The sequence below is a fragment of the Acaromyces ingoldii genome, assembly GCF_003144295.1.
Source record: "Acaromyces ingoldii strain MCA 4198 unplaced genomic scaffold FA10scaffold_1, whole genome shotgun sequence".
Classification (NCBI taxonomy): Eukaryota; Fungi; Basidiomycota; class Exobasidiomycetes; order Exobasidiales; family Cryptobasidiaceae; genus Acaromyces; species Acaromyces ingoldii.
This window is the reverse complement of record NW_020290247.1, coordinates 2,918,379-2,932,456: the sequence shown is the minus strand read 5'-3', so window position 1 is coordinate 2,932,456 and position 14,078 is coordinate 2,918,379. Positions and strand designations below refer to the sequence as shown.

The 14,078-nt window shown below is 57.4% G+C and overlaps 5 protein-coding genes across 5 annotated transcripts; 3 read left to right on the top strand and 2 right to left on the bottom strand.

Annotated features, from left to right (window-relative positions):
* Positions 1-256: 256 nt before the first annotated feature.
* FA10DRAFT_299110 (hypothetical protein) lies at positions 257-2,668 on the top strand (the record flags this gene model as incomplete). The annotated part of the gene is made up of 7 exons (XM_025524685.1): positions 257-290; positions 370-455; positions 527-646; positions 710-839; positions 911-1,141; positions 1,203-2,494; positions 2,556-2,668. 7 exons carry the CDS (start codon positions 257-259, stop codon positions 2,583-2,585), a joined length of 1,923 nt encoding a protein of 640 aa, XP_025380956.1. The 3' UTR covers positions 2,586-2,668.
* Positions 2,669-2,860: 192 nt separating this feature from the next.
* FA10DRAFT_30718 (hypothetical protein) lies at positions 2,861-8,249 on the bottom strand. The gene is made up of 3 exons (XM_025525421.1): positions 7,947-8,249; positions 7,240-7,874; positions 2,861-7,174 (listed from the first exon to the last, which is right to left on the bottom strand). Exons 1-3 carry the CDS (start codon positions 8,152-8,154, stop codon positions 2,930-2,932), a joined length of 5,088 nt encoding a protein of 1,695 aa, XP_025380955.1. The 5' UTR covers positions 8,155-8,249; the 3' UTR covers positions 2,861-2,929.
* Positions 8,250-8,919, top strand: FA10DRAFT_30722 (hypothetical protein). The gene has a single exon (XM_025525422.1). It carries the CDS (start codon positions 8,345-8,347, stop codon positions 8,816-8,818), a length of 474 nt encoding a protein of 157 aa, XP_025380954.1. The 5' UTR covers positions 8,250-8,344; the 3' UTR covers positions 8,819-8,919.
* A 478-nt stretch (positions 8,920-9,397) lies between these two features.
* Positions 9,398-12,247, top strand: FA10DRAFT_264364 (hypothetical protein). Its single transcript, XM_025520619.1, has 5 exons — positions 9,398-9,552; positions 9,624-10,245; positions 10,314-11,103; positions 11,193-11,981; positions 12,052-12,247. The coding sequence occupies exons 1-5, from the start codon at positions 9,477-9,479 to the stop codon at positions 12,124-12,126; spliced, it is 2,352 nt and encodes a 783-aa protein (XP_025380953.1). The 5' UTR covers positions 9,398-9,476; the 3' UTR covers positions 12,127-12,247.
* FA10DRAFT_237348 (DUF1014-domain-containing protein) lies at positions 12,060-13,065 on the bottom strand. Its single transcript, XM_025519105.1, has 2 exons — positions 13,013-13,065; positions 12,060-12,944 (listed from the first exon to the last, which is right to left on the bottom strand). The coding sequence occupies exons 1-2, from the start codon at positions 13,023-13,025 to the stop codon at positions 12,268-12,270; spliced, it is 690 nt and encodes a 229-aa protein (XP_025380952.1). The 5' UTR covers positions 13,026-13,065; the 3' UTR covers positions 12,060-12,267.
* Between the last annotated feature and the right edge of the window lie 1,013 nt (positions 13,066-14,078).

Genomic DNA, 14,078 nt, shown 5'->3' with positions numbered 1-14,078 from the left:
GAGGTATCAATACCACAGCACAGACCGTAATCCACAGGACGAGCGAGCGCCTTCGGCGCAGAAGAAGTCCTGTGCAGCGTGCCTGAGAATGAATCACTGACGCGCGCGCACGCGTGCGCGCAAAGTGCCTTTACCGCGTACGAATAGATGTGTTGGTCTTCGGATTTTGTCAGACTCGACCAACTTTCACCACGACTCCGACCGGCTGGCCTCGATCTCGCACCGTGGGGGGAGGCGACCGCTGTCAAGTGTTCCGATGAATGCCTCGATAGACCGAGAGCACTTCAAGAGTGAGTCTCTTTCTTTGCCTTGCCCCTTTCACAGTGATCAATGCTCTGATCCCGATCTCACCGCCCTCGCTCTGTGCAGCGCTGACGCACGCCATTGCGAGCCTGGGGCGGACGAGCGAGTACATTGCTGTCCAAGGTACGAGGATCGACGATGGATCGCACAAGGTGAGAAGGTCGGCCTAGCTCGCATGACAAAGCAGCGGTTCGTGCTGATGCCAGTTTTTTCCTTGGCTCAGCTTCGTCTCTCGGCCCTTAACAAGGGCCAGACGGCCTTCGTCGCTTTCACTTGCTACGAGGAGTTCTTTGACAGCATAAACATCCCCGGTCAACGCTTCGATATCACCCTGAATGCAAAGGTGCGTTGCTGTCCTCGATTCTGTACGAATGCGCGCCTGATACTGAAGCTCTCGGTCCATAAGGCACTCCTGTCTGTCTTGAGACATCAAAACACAAAACAGATCCACTCGTGCGAGCTCGAGCTTGTTGGCGAGAGCGACGACAATATGGAAGCCGAAAGCCGCTTCGTTATCCGTTTTTATTCATCAAAGAGTGAGTGAAAGACGAATGTGCACCTCGCACAAGGTTACATCTGTGCTGAGCCCCAGACTTTCTGTGAGCAGACTTCATGCGAAGTTTCAGACTCACCTACGAGTCAAAGCCGGCCTTGTTCCCTCGCGATGCAAAGTCCGACGTCAATCGAATCTGCATCAAGGCAAAGTCGTTGCAGGAGCTCCTCGATCATTTCCCCACGAGCTCCTTCTCGTCGGCAGTGACGCAGGGCGAAGTATCGATGGAGTGTGCGAGTGACTACTGCATGATCAAGAGCCGTATCGAAGACCACATTGACAAGAGTGAGTCTCGAAGCTCCATACCCAGAAACTGAGGTTGTATACCGACTTGTTCGCTCTTCAGGTCGATGCTTGGAGACGAATGTAATGGTTGAGCCCACCGCATTCGATCTGTACGACATTGGCGATCGACAGAGCAAGGTCCAGTTCGGTCTCAAGGACTTCAAGAATGCCATCATGTTGGCTGACACGCTCAAGTACTCCATGTATCTCTCCTTTCACCGCGGAGGCCAGCCGATCATCATCGAGATCAGAGTGCAGGATCAAGGGATGCATCAGCCTGTCGCCGTCGCACAATTCACCATTGCGACCAGCGAGCCAGATGAGGCGTCCAACGAGGAGATTGCACAGCATCAAGAGCGAAGGCAAGAAGCTCTAGACAACCAGCGACGCCGGGAGAGAGAAGCGCAAAAGCAGAGGCAAGAAAGGCACGAGGTGACTCGAGAAGAAGAAGAGCAGAGCAATATCTTAGAGGGTCCGGCAGCTGTGGGAAGGCACCATGGCCCCGTGCGCAGCACTATGATGGCGGCAGGAGAAGAGAGTGCAGCAACAGCAGCGTCGTCCAGCCGGAATGAGGCAGATGCACTTACCGCAACGAAGAAGGGAGGAAAGCCGCTATTCCGAGAAGATGCAAGCTCTTCGCAGGGGTCAGTGATGCCTGGCGCTGGTGCACCGCCACCCTTGCTCCCAAAGAGAGTCGAAACGGAGGACACATTTGACCACGACTTTGAAGACAACGATGCCGACCTCCAATTGATGGAGGATCTCGAAGGAAGGATTCAAAGAGGCGAGGTCGTGCCACGAGGCTCCCAAGGGTCACAGATGCCACCAGAAGGCTCTCAAGGCCGAGTCGAACGCGGAGAGGGAGAGGAGCAAGCAGGGGCGAATCTGCAGGATGTACAGGGAGCGCCATCAGAGGTGGAAGGCACGACGATAGCTACGACGACCGCTTCGTATTCCAATTCGCTGTCTCAGCAGCGCCGAACCTTGACTCGCGTCGACTTTGCATCTCCTCTTCAGGAAGACTCCGAATCGAGCAGAGCTGCTGCTGCGCCCCAGGACGATAACAATGAGGAGAGTCTAGAAGAGCAAACCGAAGAAGCCGAAGCGGAAACGGAACTACAAGATTACGACGAGGGCGTCAGGATTGCGAAAAGAAGGCGGGAGATGGTGCTTGGAGAGGACTCGTTGCTGAATGACAGTGTCACTTCGGGCGATGAGAACGAAGAAGAGGAGCTCGGCGCGACGGACGACGAAGGTGAAGGGCAAAAAGAGGCGCAGCAAGGAAAAGAGCAGGAAGACTTGATTCCTGGAACGAATCCAGAGAATGAAAAGAGCGGCAATAGTAATGCCCAGGTCAGTTGACTGGAGCCCTCAAGTGAAGAGACCCCTGCTGACGTTTGCATCACGCCTGCAGTCTTTTGAGCCCCTTTTTCCGCTTTCCTGAGGAAACGTCACTGTTGTAACAAGAAAACACGCTGCACTGTACCATAGCAAGTCCTTGAACGTCACACGAAAGCATATAAAGATCAGCCAGAGCCGAAGTGAGACAAGAATTCTTAGAGTCATTTCTCGCAAAGAACTATGGAGAAAGAGAAAAGACAGAAACATGAAGAGAAACCATGAAAGAAAAGAAACAAAAATCATACCCTGAACCATGTAAGAAGGGGGTAACAGTGCGCGAAAAAGAGAGGCGAGAAATGGCGGCCTAGAGAGACAGAGGTATTGTCAAGAAAGAGGGGAAGCGGGCGAGCTGCGGTCTTTCACCCATTTTTGTGTGTGTGACGAGAATCACTGGGCCAACTCTTCGTCGACCTTTTGCATCAGCCTTTCGCTGGGCGGCTTGAGGCCCTCGCCTTGGATCGTCTTGGCCAATGTGTCGATCTTTTCTCTCGGCAAGCCTGATTGAACGAGGAGAATAGCCATGTAGCTGTACGCATTTGGCACGTCAATCGAGACGTCGTCGAGGAATTCGACTTGATCCTTGAACCCTTGCTCGACCATCTCGTCGACCAACAGACCCTCTTTGCGGCTCGACGCAAGCAGCTCGCCGACCAGCCGCACCTCGTCCTCGTGTTTGTTCAATGCGACATCTGCGATGCTCGACAGGAATTCGTGTCTCCGCTTCGAAGGCAACGACTCGAGGGCCATGCGACCCTCGGAGATGTCCTTGATCTCGAGGAACTCCTTGACGTCGTTTGTGATCTTACGCTTGGCCTCTTCATCGGAGATGTCGGCTTCATCAGCCTCTGCACCTGATTCGAGCTTCGCATCCTCCTCCCCTTCTGCCTTCTTGTCGTCTGCTGCAGATGACTCGGGCAGAGGCTTTGTCCGCGGCGCCAAGTTGAGCTTCGGTCGGGCACTTGCACCGTCGTCAGCTGCCTGACCAGCGGCGCCATCACCACCCTCATTTCCGCTCTGCTGGTTGAGAAGCGAGAACATGTTCGTGGTCGAGTTCGTCCTCGACGGCGGGTTGCTCCCGTCCTCAGAGCCTCGCTGGTTCTTCTTGGCAAAGACGCTCTGGGGACCCACGGCAAATGGCTTGCCGGCAGTCGAAGAGCGGTCAATACCTTTTCCAAAGCCGGACAGATCTCCGGCCTTGGCCTGACGTGGTGGCGGTGGCGGTTGGTTGCCTCCGACGGTGCTCCATCCATCGACACCGACAGCGCCACCGTAGTCGCCGCGCTGCTGGCCACGACGCGATCCGCCCCGAGAGACAGGCCCGCCCATACCGCGGCCAGACTGCCTCGCGTATTGCTCGGCTTCGGCCTCGGCCTTTGCCTTGGCGGCGTCCTCGTGGATTTGGGCGATCGTCTTGGGCGCAGCGTTGTCGTGTCTTGGCTTCCACTTCTGCTGCCGAAGCTCGATAACATCTTGAAGCATGAAACGCATTCTCGAGTTCATGGCCTCGATGTTCATCTCCTTCATTCGCTGGAAGTAGATGTCGACGTAACTCTGGTTCTTGCCCGTGTCGAGCTGCTTGCCAATCGTCGAGAGCAACTTGCACAAGCTCTCGATTTCTTCCTCCTCGGGGTCCTGCGCATTGGCCAGCAGCCGCTGAATGCAAATGTGCATGATCTTCTCCGTAATCATGAGCAGCTTGAAAAGCTCGCCAATGAATCGGACAAGACCCAGTCCTCTCCGCTTGGCCTTCTGCGCCTCGTAGTACTCGTCGGACATGAGCTCTGCCTCCTTGTCGGCAGGCTTCTCTCCACGAGCCTCGGCTTCCTTGGCGTCGGCAGTCTGTTTCTCGTTGAGCTCCAGCTTGGCGCGGTCCTCTGCCTCCTTGGACTTGGCTGCTGCAGCGGCTGCATCCTTCTGCGCCCAGCCCCGCTCGTAATCTTCCTGACATCTGTTGATGAGATACTTGCGGAAAAGCTGACCACCCGTGACGGGCTTGTCGTCGCTTGTCTTGATATTCTCATCCTGAATGTTGGGGTCGAGCTTCTCCATGATTTTGCGACAGAGGCGGGCATACATCTCCGACCACTGGGCCTCATCGGTAGCCTTTTCGAAGATGAGGGCAATGACTTGTCGAAGTGTCTGGCCGTCGCTCTCGTTGACCGACTTGTTGGCCCACTCGATGATCTGGTCCGAAATGCTGTCGAACTTCTCGACGGTGAGCTTGTTGAGGAGCGACTTGACCTTCCGGTTGACCATCTCAGGCGAGTCAGACTTGAGATTCTGGCCACGCGAGCCCTGCCATCGGTTCTCGCTCATCGCCAGCGGCGCCACCTGGTCCATGGGGATTGTTGGACCGCCCTTTTCAGGAGGGTTGACGTGCGGCCCTCGTGAGTTGGCCTCACGTTGCCTGCCCCGGTTACTCTTTGTCCGCCCACCGGCCGGCATACTCGAGCCCATAATGTCCCGCGAGGGAAGCGCGTTGCTTCCACTTCCCGTCCGCGACAGCGGCTGAGACCTTGCTCCAGCATTGAAGGAGCCCATAGGACCACTGCTGCCGAAGGCACCGCCGCCCCGAGCATTGGAGGCCGCAAAGCGCTCTTCGCTCGTCTTGGGCGGGTGGCTGAATGAGCCCATACCTCCGGCACCCATGCCCTTGGCACCGCCAAAGGCACCTCCAGCACCAAGGCCCAGGCCGATGCCGCCAGCACCAGGTCGTCCCGGCGCAGACGGAGGGCCCATGCCAGAAGCTCTCCGGCCGGGCATCCCCCGTGCACCAGCGGCCTGGCTGCTGTCCATACCAATGGAAGAAAGCGAGGGCAGGTCCATCGGCTTGTCCTTGTAGACGCCCATGAACTGCAAGAGGAAGTCTCGGTCGTATCGGAACTTGCCAGGCTCTGCTGACTCGTTGAGCTCCGGCTTGGGCGACTGGATCTTGTCGGGATATTGCACTTGCTTGAGATCGTCGATGAAGCGCGCAGACCCCAAAGCAGTCGATTGTGCCGAGAGGGGAGCGTCGCTCGTGGGCCGAGTGTTTGCGGCGGTCACGTCGAGCTGCGAGGGAGTGGAGCGCTTTCTCCGCTCGAGGGCCTCGCTGTCGAGTTTGATGCCGTTGTTGGCACCAGCAGCAGCGGCGGCTGCAGAGGTAACGCCAGAAGGAGCACTGGCGCTGGGAGTAAGAGAGCTCATGGGCTTAGCAGGCAAGTTGGCAAAGCCCGGTGTGCCCGGAGTCCGTGGGGTACTGGGCACAGGAGGCAATCGAGCCGAACCAGCGTCAAGAGGGGTCGAGGGAACTGACGAAGCCTCACGGGCCATGCGCTCGACGTCCGCTGCCGAGTTCCGGAAGGTGCTGGGGGTTGACACAGATGGGACAGCCTTGGCTCCGGCATCTTCATCCGATGAGGACGAAGCCTTGCTAGTATCAATAGGAGCGGGCGGTCGCTTCTTGTCCTTGTCGCTGCTTGGCTCGGCTGCCGAGGCGGCAGAAGAAGCAGCAGAGGCAGCGGCATCAGCCTTCTCTTTCTTCACGGCCTCCTCGTTTGCCTTGCGAGCCTCAGCGTCGGCCTCCTCCTGTTTCCGTCGCGCGGCCTCTGCCTCTTCGGCTTCCGCCTTCGCCTTTGCCTGGGCCTCGCTCTCTGCCTTCTCCTTTGCTGCCTTCTCCTCAGCCTCTTTTGCCTTGCGCTCGTCCTCTTCCTTCTCCCTCTGGGCCTTTTCCTCTTCCTCCTGTTTCTTCTTAGCCGCTTCCTCCTCCGCTTGCGCCTTCTGCTTGCGCGCCTCTTCCTCCTGTTCGGCTGCCTTCTTCGCATCCTCAACCTTCTTGGTGGCTGCCGCTCTCTCTTCCTCCTCGGCCGCCTCCTTCTTGCGCTTGTTTTCGGCAGCCGCCGCCTTGACGCGGGCCATAAATGAGTCTGGGGTCTCTAGCTTGGCGGAAGAGTCCGGCCGCTTGGCAGGCGATGCAGCCGCCTGCTTGGCAACTGGTGCCGGTGATGCTGCCGGGCTGGGATGAGCAGGGGTGGGTGTACCCTGCGCACCAGTCGACGACGCCGCCGTTGGGGTGCCGGCTGTAGACTGACCAGAGGACGCCGCAGGAGGCGGTGGGGTGGCCGAATGCTCGCCCGCAGCGCGAGGATCAACGGTGGCCTTGGTCTCTGGGTTGACGATGCGAATGGCACTGCTGGTCCGCTTGCCGAACTCAAAGTTGCGTGCCGTAGGGCTCATCTGCGGGCCACCGCTCGCACTGCTGAAAGAGTGCGAAGGCGAGTGGGTGGCAAAGTGGCTGCCCTGGCCGGCAAAGCCAGAAGGCCGACCCATGCCCATGCTATAAGCCGCCGCGTTCTGCGGCGAGGGCACGGAGCCGGCCTGCGACGAAGGCGTGTGAGGCATCGCAGGCTGAGACCGTTGCGATGCTGGCGAAGAGAGCCCAGGCGTGGCAGATGACATTGATGGCGTGTTGTGGCCCATGCCGTTTTGGTTTGGTGCTCCCATCGGCGAAGCGGCCATGTGCCGTGGCGACCTCGGTTGCATCTGCCCAGTCATGTCGTAGCCGGCTTGAGCGTGCCACTGCTGGTGCATCTGCTGCGGGTGATGGGTCCCTGGAGGGTAGCCATAGCCGGGGTAGCCAGGCTGAAAGTATGGCTGATGAAAGAACAGAGACGAGTGAGCTCGAGGACTGTCAAATCTGCATCTCGCATCATGCTCACCATAGGCTGTGGATGCTGATGTTGCTGCCATTGCGGAGGGGCACCGCCCATCGACGGATATGGTTGCATCGTGCCTGACTGAGCAAGCGGGGGTGATCGAGGCTGTTGAGCCCCTCCGTGGTGGTATGGACTGGAAGCGGTGGGCCCACTGGCAGGGTTGGAGGGATTTCTCGCACTCGCGTTCTGATGATGGGAGGAAGAGGGAGATCTTTGCGCCTGCTCAAAGGGCCGATTTTGACCACTTGGCGGTCTCAGATTCGACGGAGGATTTCTGCCCGCTGACGAAGCGTCGACGGAGGTATTTGCCGCATTGCTTCCGTTTGCCGTCGTTGCAGTGGCGGCGGCAGGGGCGGCCGTGGCCGAGGTTGAGGAAGGTGTCGCGGATGGAGAATTGCTTCCGCCACCCTGAAAAAGCTTGTTGAAATCCATGGACCGCTTCAAGCTGTGACTGCCACCACCTTCGGAGGCATCACCACCTTTTCCAGGAAATCCCACGACCTTTTTGCCTCCCTCGCCCGAAGCGGCAGTCAGGCTCCCAAATTTGGCGGGCTGATGCCCGGAGCTGGGCTGTGCGGCAGGTGAGGACGAGAGCATTGCATTCTGATCGTGAACGGAGCCGAAATTGATCGAGTGGGCTGGGAGGTAGATTACGAATTGCCGTCAGCCTCAGTTACTTGCCACCCTATCATGAATTCCTCTCGACTCACCACCTTTTGCTGCGCTCACTGGTCCCTTTGCCACGCTCACAGCCGACTGTCCTCTGACGTCTCCAGCAGCAGCGCCGTTGGGTGTCGCGCCATTGCCGGGCTTTGCGCCATTACTTGGAGATGATGTGGCGTTGTTGGAAGAGGAAGCGTTGGTCGACGCGGCAGCGGGAGAAGCCGTCGCGGAGTTGTTCGAACCGTCGCTAGCCATGGATGACACAATCTGGTGCTCTGCGTCGTTGCTGGGACGCAGCCTTTTAGCGTCTCAGAGAGAGAGGAAAGAAGAGATTGGTCTTCGTCGATTTTGAAGGATGGAAGGAGCAAGGGACAGGGCTTGACCTCACTTGGAGAGACGTGCCTGCGCTTTTAATTTCGTACCTGCTCGGACGGGCGGCCGGACGATGCGTCTGCTGAGTGACAGAGAATGCGAGTACGAAACAGAGGCTCGTAATCGTTTATCGTCGTCGTACGGGCGAGCTCGGTCCAGCAAGATGCCCGGTTCAAATTTTGGAGCCTGCCTCTGTCGAAAAAGAGTAGAGGCAAGTGTATGCGTATATATCGACCGAGAAAGCGATGTTACGTCGGTCTTCTCTTCCTCTTCAGTTTCGTTTCAATCCCCTCTGTTCGTCAATCACTGTCGGTCTAGAAGGAAGAAAAGTGGAGAAAGAGACCAACAAAGAAAGATGAAACGAGGGGAAAGAAAGAAAGGGGGGACCGAAGAACGAAGAGGGAACGAAAAAGGACCAGACGAAAGGACGACGGAAAGAAAGACCAAAGGAAACGCTTGTCCTTGGTCCGTTTCCAGTCGGTGGTCGAGGTCGGGTTGGTGTCGAGAGAATCGAGGGTTCTCTCGTTGTATTAAGAGATGGTGGTGATGACCGAGACAAAAAAGCTCAGACAGACGCCGGGGCGGGCCAGGCGAGGGCGAGCGAGCTTTCCTTTTTTTGAAAATTTTCGCCTGCCAATAAACAGCGCGCGTGGCGCGACTTTCTTTAGATCGAAGGTCTCGATGACGATGATCGTCCGTAGCACCTTGTCTCGACCTGCAATACCACTCTGTTCAAGAACATAGGCACAGATGTATGGAGATACGATGCAGATCGAGACGCCTTGGTGAAGGCACCCAAGGCTGCCGCAGACCGCAACTGGCTCCGGCAGCCTCTTGCAAGGGCCCTGGATGGCGGAGCTTCGTCTCATCAGGCACACCTCAACGTCAGTTTGTCCGCGACGGGCGGGCGGCGGGGCTCAAACACGCCCTAGCGGCCCATTTATTGTCTGGCTGAGCTTCTCACATGCTCTTGCATAAGCTCGAGTGTGTCCTCATCAGCTTGCCCCTGGCTTGAATCTCCTGCGGCCGGCGTCTTGACGCCGCTGCGAATGCTCATAGGTGAAAAGGCGCTTGATTACCGTCACGTGTGCGATGCACTTCCCTCAGCTCCACTTTTATTTGAGATCGACGGCCGAAAGAGCGCCCCCCTTCGCACCGTTGGCGGAAGCCACCGTTTCAAACGAGTCGTCGCCTTAGGCCCAGCCATGGGACTCCCGCAGTACTCGGGACCGTTCAAGGTCGGCGCCATTGACCTTGAGATCCCTGTGCGGGAACCAAGAAGTGGGTAATAGTTTCGCAATGCACGAGTCGGTGTTTGTGGGATATTGACGTCTTTCTCTTTTCAAAACAAGGCTTCGGGACGGAGGTGGTGCCCAACGAGCACATCAATGCGCCGCCCAAGCCAAGGAGAAGACGCAAGCAGGAGTCAAAGTCAGCCAACGCGAGACATTCTGCAGCAAAAGATGGGGCAAAGGCGAGGATGACCGAAGGGGCCGAGGACCACGATGCTGATGCGAACAAGAACAAGGGCAAGGGCGACAAGGACGAGGATGGGGATACAGAGGAGGACAAGAGCTGGAGCCCGTTCACGAGTGGCGCCAAGACCAGCACGCTCCATCTCGCCACTGTCCTCTTCACTGTGTACTACCCTTCTGACATCAGTGACAAGGACGAAAAGTACCACAGCCACGTTACGTGGATCGGCCGGCCCAAGCGTAAAGGCCTGGCTGCCTTATTCAACTATCTGGGCCAGTACGGCATGTTCTCCATCCCGGCATCGCCTGCGCTTCTTCTGCTCCTCTCTGCACGAATGCCTGCCCTCGTTGCAGCGCCTCTCGCGGACCCAAAGCACCCCCAGGCACGGGCGCCGCCGCCTGCCGACCGCGTAGAGGCGGGCAATCTTGGTGCGGTGCCTCCCAAGTTTCCCCTCGTCATATTCAGTCATGGTCTGGCGGGCAACCGGCTCACGTACAGGTAAGCCACTCATTTTCTCTGGTCTTGTCTAGTCTTCTCGCCAACACATCCAACACCACTCTCAACAGCCAATATTGCGGTGAGCTCGCCTCCCAGGGCGTCATTGTGGCAGCGGTAGAGCATCGAGATGGATCTGGGATCGCTTCGATGGTCCGACCGCCTTCTTGGAAGGACGAAGCAGACATAGAAGAGAATAGCGCCGAGAGGAGGCGAAAGCAGAAGCAGCCGAAGGCAACGGTGCCCTACTTTCAATTCGAGCGAATCGGCCTACGCTCATTTGCAGAGGAGCCAAACGAGAAGGAGATTGCGCTCCGCAAGGCACAGATGGCCATGAGGGCAGCCGAGCTCGAAGAATGCCTCTACGTCTTGACGAGAATTGCAAAGGGAGAGGGAGAAGAGGTGGCCAAGAGCAGCACCAGAGGTCTAGGAAGCAAGCTGGGCAAGCGGCATCGGAGGGCAGCACAGAGGAAAGAGGATGTCCGATACAGCCTCGAAGAGGAGCCGAAGCGGCTGGCCTCGTGGAAAGGAAGGCTGGACACCGACTTTCCCTGCCTCGTTGGGCACTCGTTCGGAGGCGCGACAGTGATTGAGATGCAGCGCAAGGGGCCCATTCGAACCTCGGAGGGCCAGGAGGAGTCAAAGCGCTCCATGTTTCCCTTCACCATCATTCTCGACCCCTGGATGGAGCCCGTCGAGATCAACGACGACCGGCCGATGAAGGAGCCGGCCTATGTGATCAACAGCGAATCTTTTACTGTTTGGCAGGAGCATTTCAACAAGCTCAAGCGGATCCTCCACGTCTCCAGAGAGGCAAACGACGGCAAGCGCGGATGGCTCATGACGCTGTGTGGCAGTAACGTGAGTGCATGAACTCGTGCCAAAGAGAGCGACGATTCAGGTCAGCCGCTCGTATATCTTGCTCACGATTCGGATCCTCTTCTTTGCAGCATCTCGACTTTTCCGACATGCCCTTTTTACTTCCCCGTGTCTTTCGTTCCACTGTCGGACCGACGGCGACGATTGCCATCTTTAGTAGGGCGACGTATGCGCAGATGGGCCTCGTGCGACAACGGATCCGTGAGCAGGAACAGCTTCCGGGCCCAAAGGCCGGGCAGACGGAGAGCGACGGCGGGCAAGTGCCAGACGAAAGAGAGCAAGCAGCAAAGTTGCACGAGGAGGATCAAGCGAAGCTGCAACAGGAACAGGTGCAGTCGCCAGACGAAATGCCTGAGGACGAGGGCCAGTCCCGTGGAGACTTTCTCGTGGGGGAGAAGAGTGCCCAGGGGAAGAAGGAGGACGACACCGGCAAGAAGGCCAATGGTGACTTCCCCAAGAGCGATGATAAACAGTGGAGCTCGAATGCAGACGATTCTCCCCTGACAAAGAAGCCCGGCGAGGAACGGGACAGACACATGTCATCGCTGCGAGAGCGAAAGGGACAGGCGGCAGAGAAGCTCAAGAAAGGCAACGAGGAACGCAAGATGGAGCAGAAGGAACTCAAGGCGCTGGTCCAGGCCGATCGGAAGAGGCATGGCTTAGAGACTGCCGCCGTCATTGCGAACCGCACCCCCGATGGCGACCTGAGAGGCCAGAGAAGACTGACAGACGAAGACGTCGATTTCAGTCTAAGAGCCGTCGACGTCGATGCCGACCGCGATGCAGAAGAGGTTCACAGGAGCTTGGAAGACATCAGCGAGAAGCTCGACTACAAGAGGCCAAAAGCGCACAGCCTTATGGTGAGTTCTCCTTTGTATTTTCTCCATTCCCTATACCCTGAAGGGCTCACCAAAGCTACACGGCACGCAGGGCCTCTTGTTCCGCTCCAAGGGTATTCGTCCCGGTCTCGCAGGGCCAGGCAAGGTCCTTATCCATCAGTACTAGACCCATCGGAACTACACCATCATACCTAACCATAGAGTGTCGTCAACCTAGCCATAAATTACCGCACCTGCACCACCTCTATTGATTCACTCTTAATCCTGATGTACAGTGTTGGCCCTGCCTGCTTGCCTGCCTGCACGTCTAGCCGGCCAGCCGCTTCTCGACGGCATCCTTCTTGCCCTTGAGTGCTGCGAGCTTCTCCTCCTTTGTAGCGTCGTACGCGACGGTGAGCTGGTTGAAGGGGTTGTCGGGGTGCTTTTGGAACTCCTTGTAGAGGGCGTCGTGGTACTGCTGGCTGCGCATGCCCGGCCTCTCCTGCTTGATTCTATCCATTTCGCGTTCCTTGAAGGCCTCAAAGGCAGCCTTGAACCTTCGCTCAGGGTGTCGCTCGAGCTGCGCGGCCTTGGTCCCCTGCGACGCCTTGTCGGTCTTCTCCGTCGCAATCGACAGCGCATCGAGCGCGTCGTCAATGTTGCTCGCAGACAGGCTCTGGAGCGCATCGTCGATCCCAGTTGGACCCGCCGGCGCCTTGCTCTCAGCCTTTCGCTCCGCGTTGGCCTTTTTACCCGTGGGCGCCTTCTTCACCGGCTTGTCCGGCAGGTTGGCCTCCTCCTCTGCAAGCAGCGCGGCCTTTTCCGCCTTCTTCTTGGCGGCCTCCGCCGCCTTTTCAGCCTTGGCGTCGGCTGCTCCCTTTCCCTTTGCCCCCTTGTCCCACTTGGACGCCTCCTCGGCCTCGGCCTTTGCGGCAGCTTCGGCGGCCTTCTTGTCGGCGTTGGCCGCCTTTTTCGCGCGCCCGGATTCGGCTTTTGCGTTTCCTCCTGTGGACCATTTCAATGATCGAGCATCAGCAAATGGCAACGGACAGCGTTCGCGGGAAAAACCTCACCTTTGGGTGGCATCCTTTTGTTATTTCAACAACAAGATCGAGGAGAAAGATAAAGCGAAAGGGGGACCCGTGCCCGTGAGCAATTGGAGGAAGGAACAAGAATCTCTTCTTGTCGCCATCATCGATCAGATACTGTCCGTCGTCAAGTCGGCCGAGGTGGAGGGACAAAAGCACGTGACAGCGATCTTTCTGCTCTCCTCAATCGGCCAAGGCCCTTCCGTTCAGTCATATGCGGTCGGCCAACGAGAAACATCGCTTTCCAGGTCCCGACGACTGTTTACACAGTGTTTCCGTTGAGCCAAAAACGGACAGAGACCCAAATCGGGCGGCGCGTCAATATTGATCCATACCGTGACGAGCCTTGCGGTGGACTAGTGCCCCGATCGTTCTGCCGTACCCTGGCGCCCAAGGCAGACTCCAGCAAAGACCTTGCAGATGGACGAATACAGAGAGGATCTGAAACTTTCACTCCGCTCATAAAGTCAGCTCTCTCTTTGCTCACTCTGTCGAGGCTGTGCGAGGCCGGAAGAATTTTATTCTCAGGATGGCGATATCTCCCTCACGCAAGCTGTAAGACCCTGCGTGTCTCAGCTCCAGCTAAAATGGCCCGGCTCTTGTGATCTTGAACCGCTGTACAGTGCAGTGAGCCAGAAAAGGTCCGTCACAAAGCACTCAGGACAAGAGAGCGGTGACAGGATCGAGGGGAACACGTGTTGGCAGTGGTAGCAGTGAATCTATGTGAAAGAAGCCACGCTGGGTCAGCCGGCCACAACGGGAGATGAGAAAAAAAAAAAAAAAACACAAAAATAAAGAAAATGAGGCGTTTGCGGGGCGCTCGGCCAATATTCCTTGCTTGCAATTCGTATATTTGGGTGAGTCTATGCAACACTATTGTTGCCCTATTTGGGATAGGAATCCTTCCGGGTCCGCTTGAATAAGTCGCGCGCGAGCCACACAAGCCTAGATCTATTTGAGCGGTAGGCCCCGGAGACCTCTGCGCCGACGCCGTCCTTAATCTACTTCGACGCGGGTGCAGCCCTTACGAAGCAAGCGCCAGGACGACGTC

Coding starts and splice junctions, on each gene's coding strand:
- FA10DRAFT_30718 (XM_025525421.1), bottom strand. CDS start 8,154: ATGGCTAGCGACGGTTCGAACAACTCCGCGACGGCTTCTCCCGCTGCC. Junction 7,875..7,946: donor AGTGAGCGCAGCAAAAGGTG/GTGAGTCGAGAG, acceptor TCTACCTCCCAG/CCCACTCGATCAATTTCGGC. Junction 7,175..7,239: donor ATCAGCATCCACAGCCTATG/GTGAGCATGATG, acceptor TTCTTTCATCAG/CCATACTTTCAGCCTGGCTA.
- FA10DRAFT_30722 (XM_025525422.1), top strand. CDS start 8,345: ATGCGTCTGCTGAGTGACAGAGAATGCGAGTACGAAACAGAGGCTCGT.
- FA10DRAFT_264364 (XM_025520619.1), top strand. CDS start 9,477: ATGGGACTCCCGCAGTACTCGGGACCGTTCAAGGTCGGCGCCATTGAC. Junction 10,246..10,313: donor GGCAACCGGCTCACGTACAG/GTAAGCCACTCA, acceptor CACTCTCAACAG/CCAATATTGCGGTGAGCTCG. Junction 11,104..11,192: donor TGACGCTGTGTGGCAGTAAC/GTGAGTGCATGA, acceptor TCTTCTTTGCAG/CATCTCGACTTTTCCGACAT.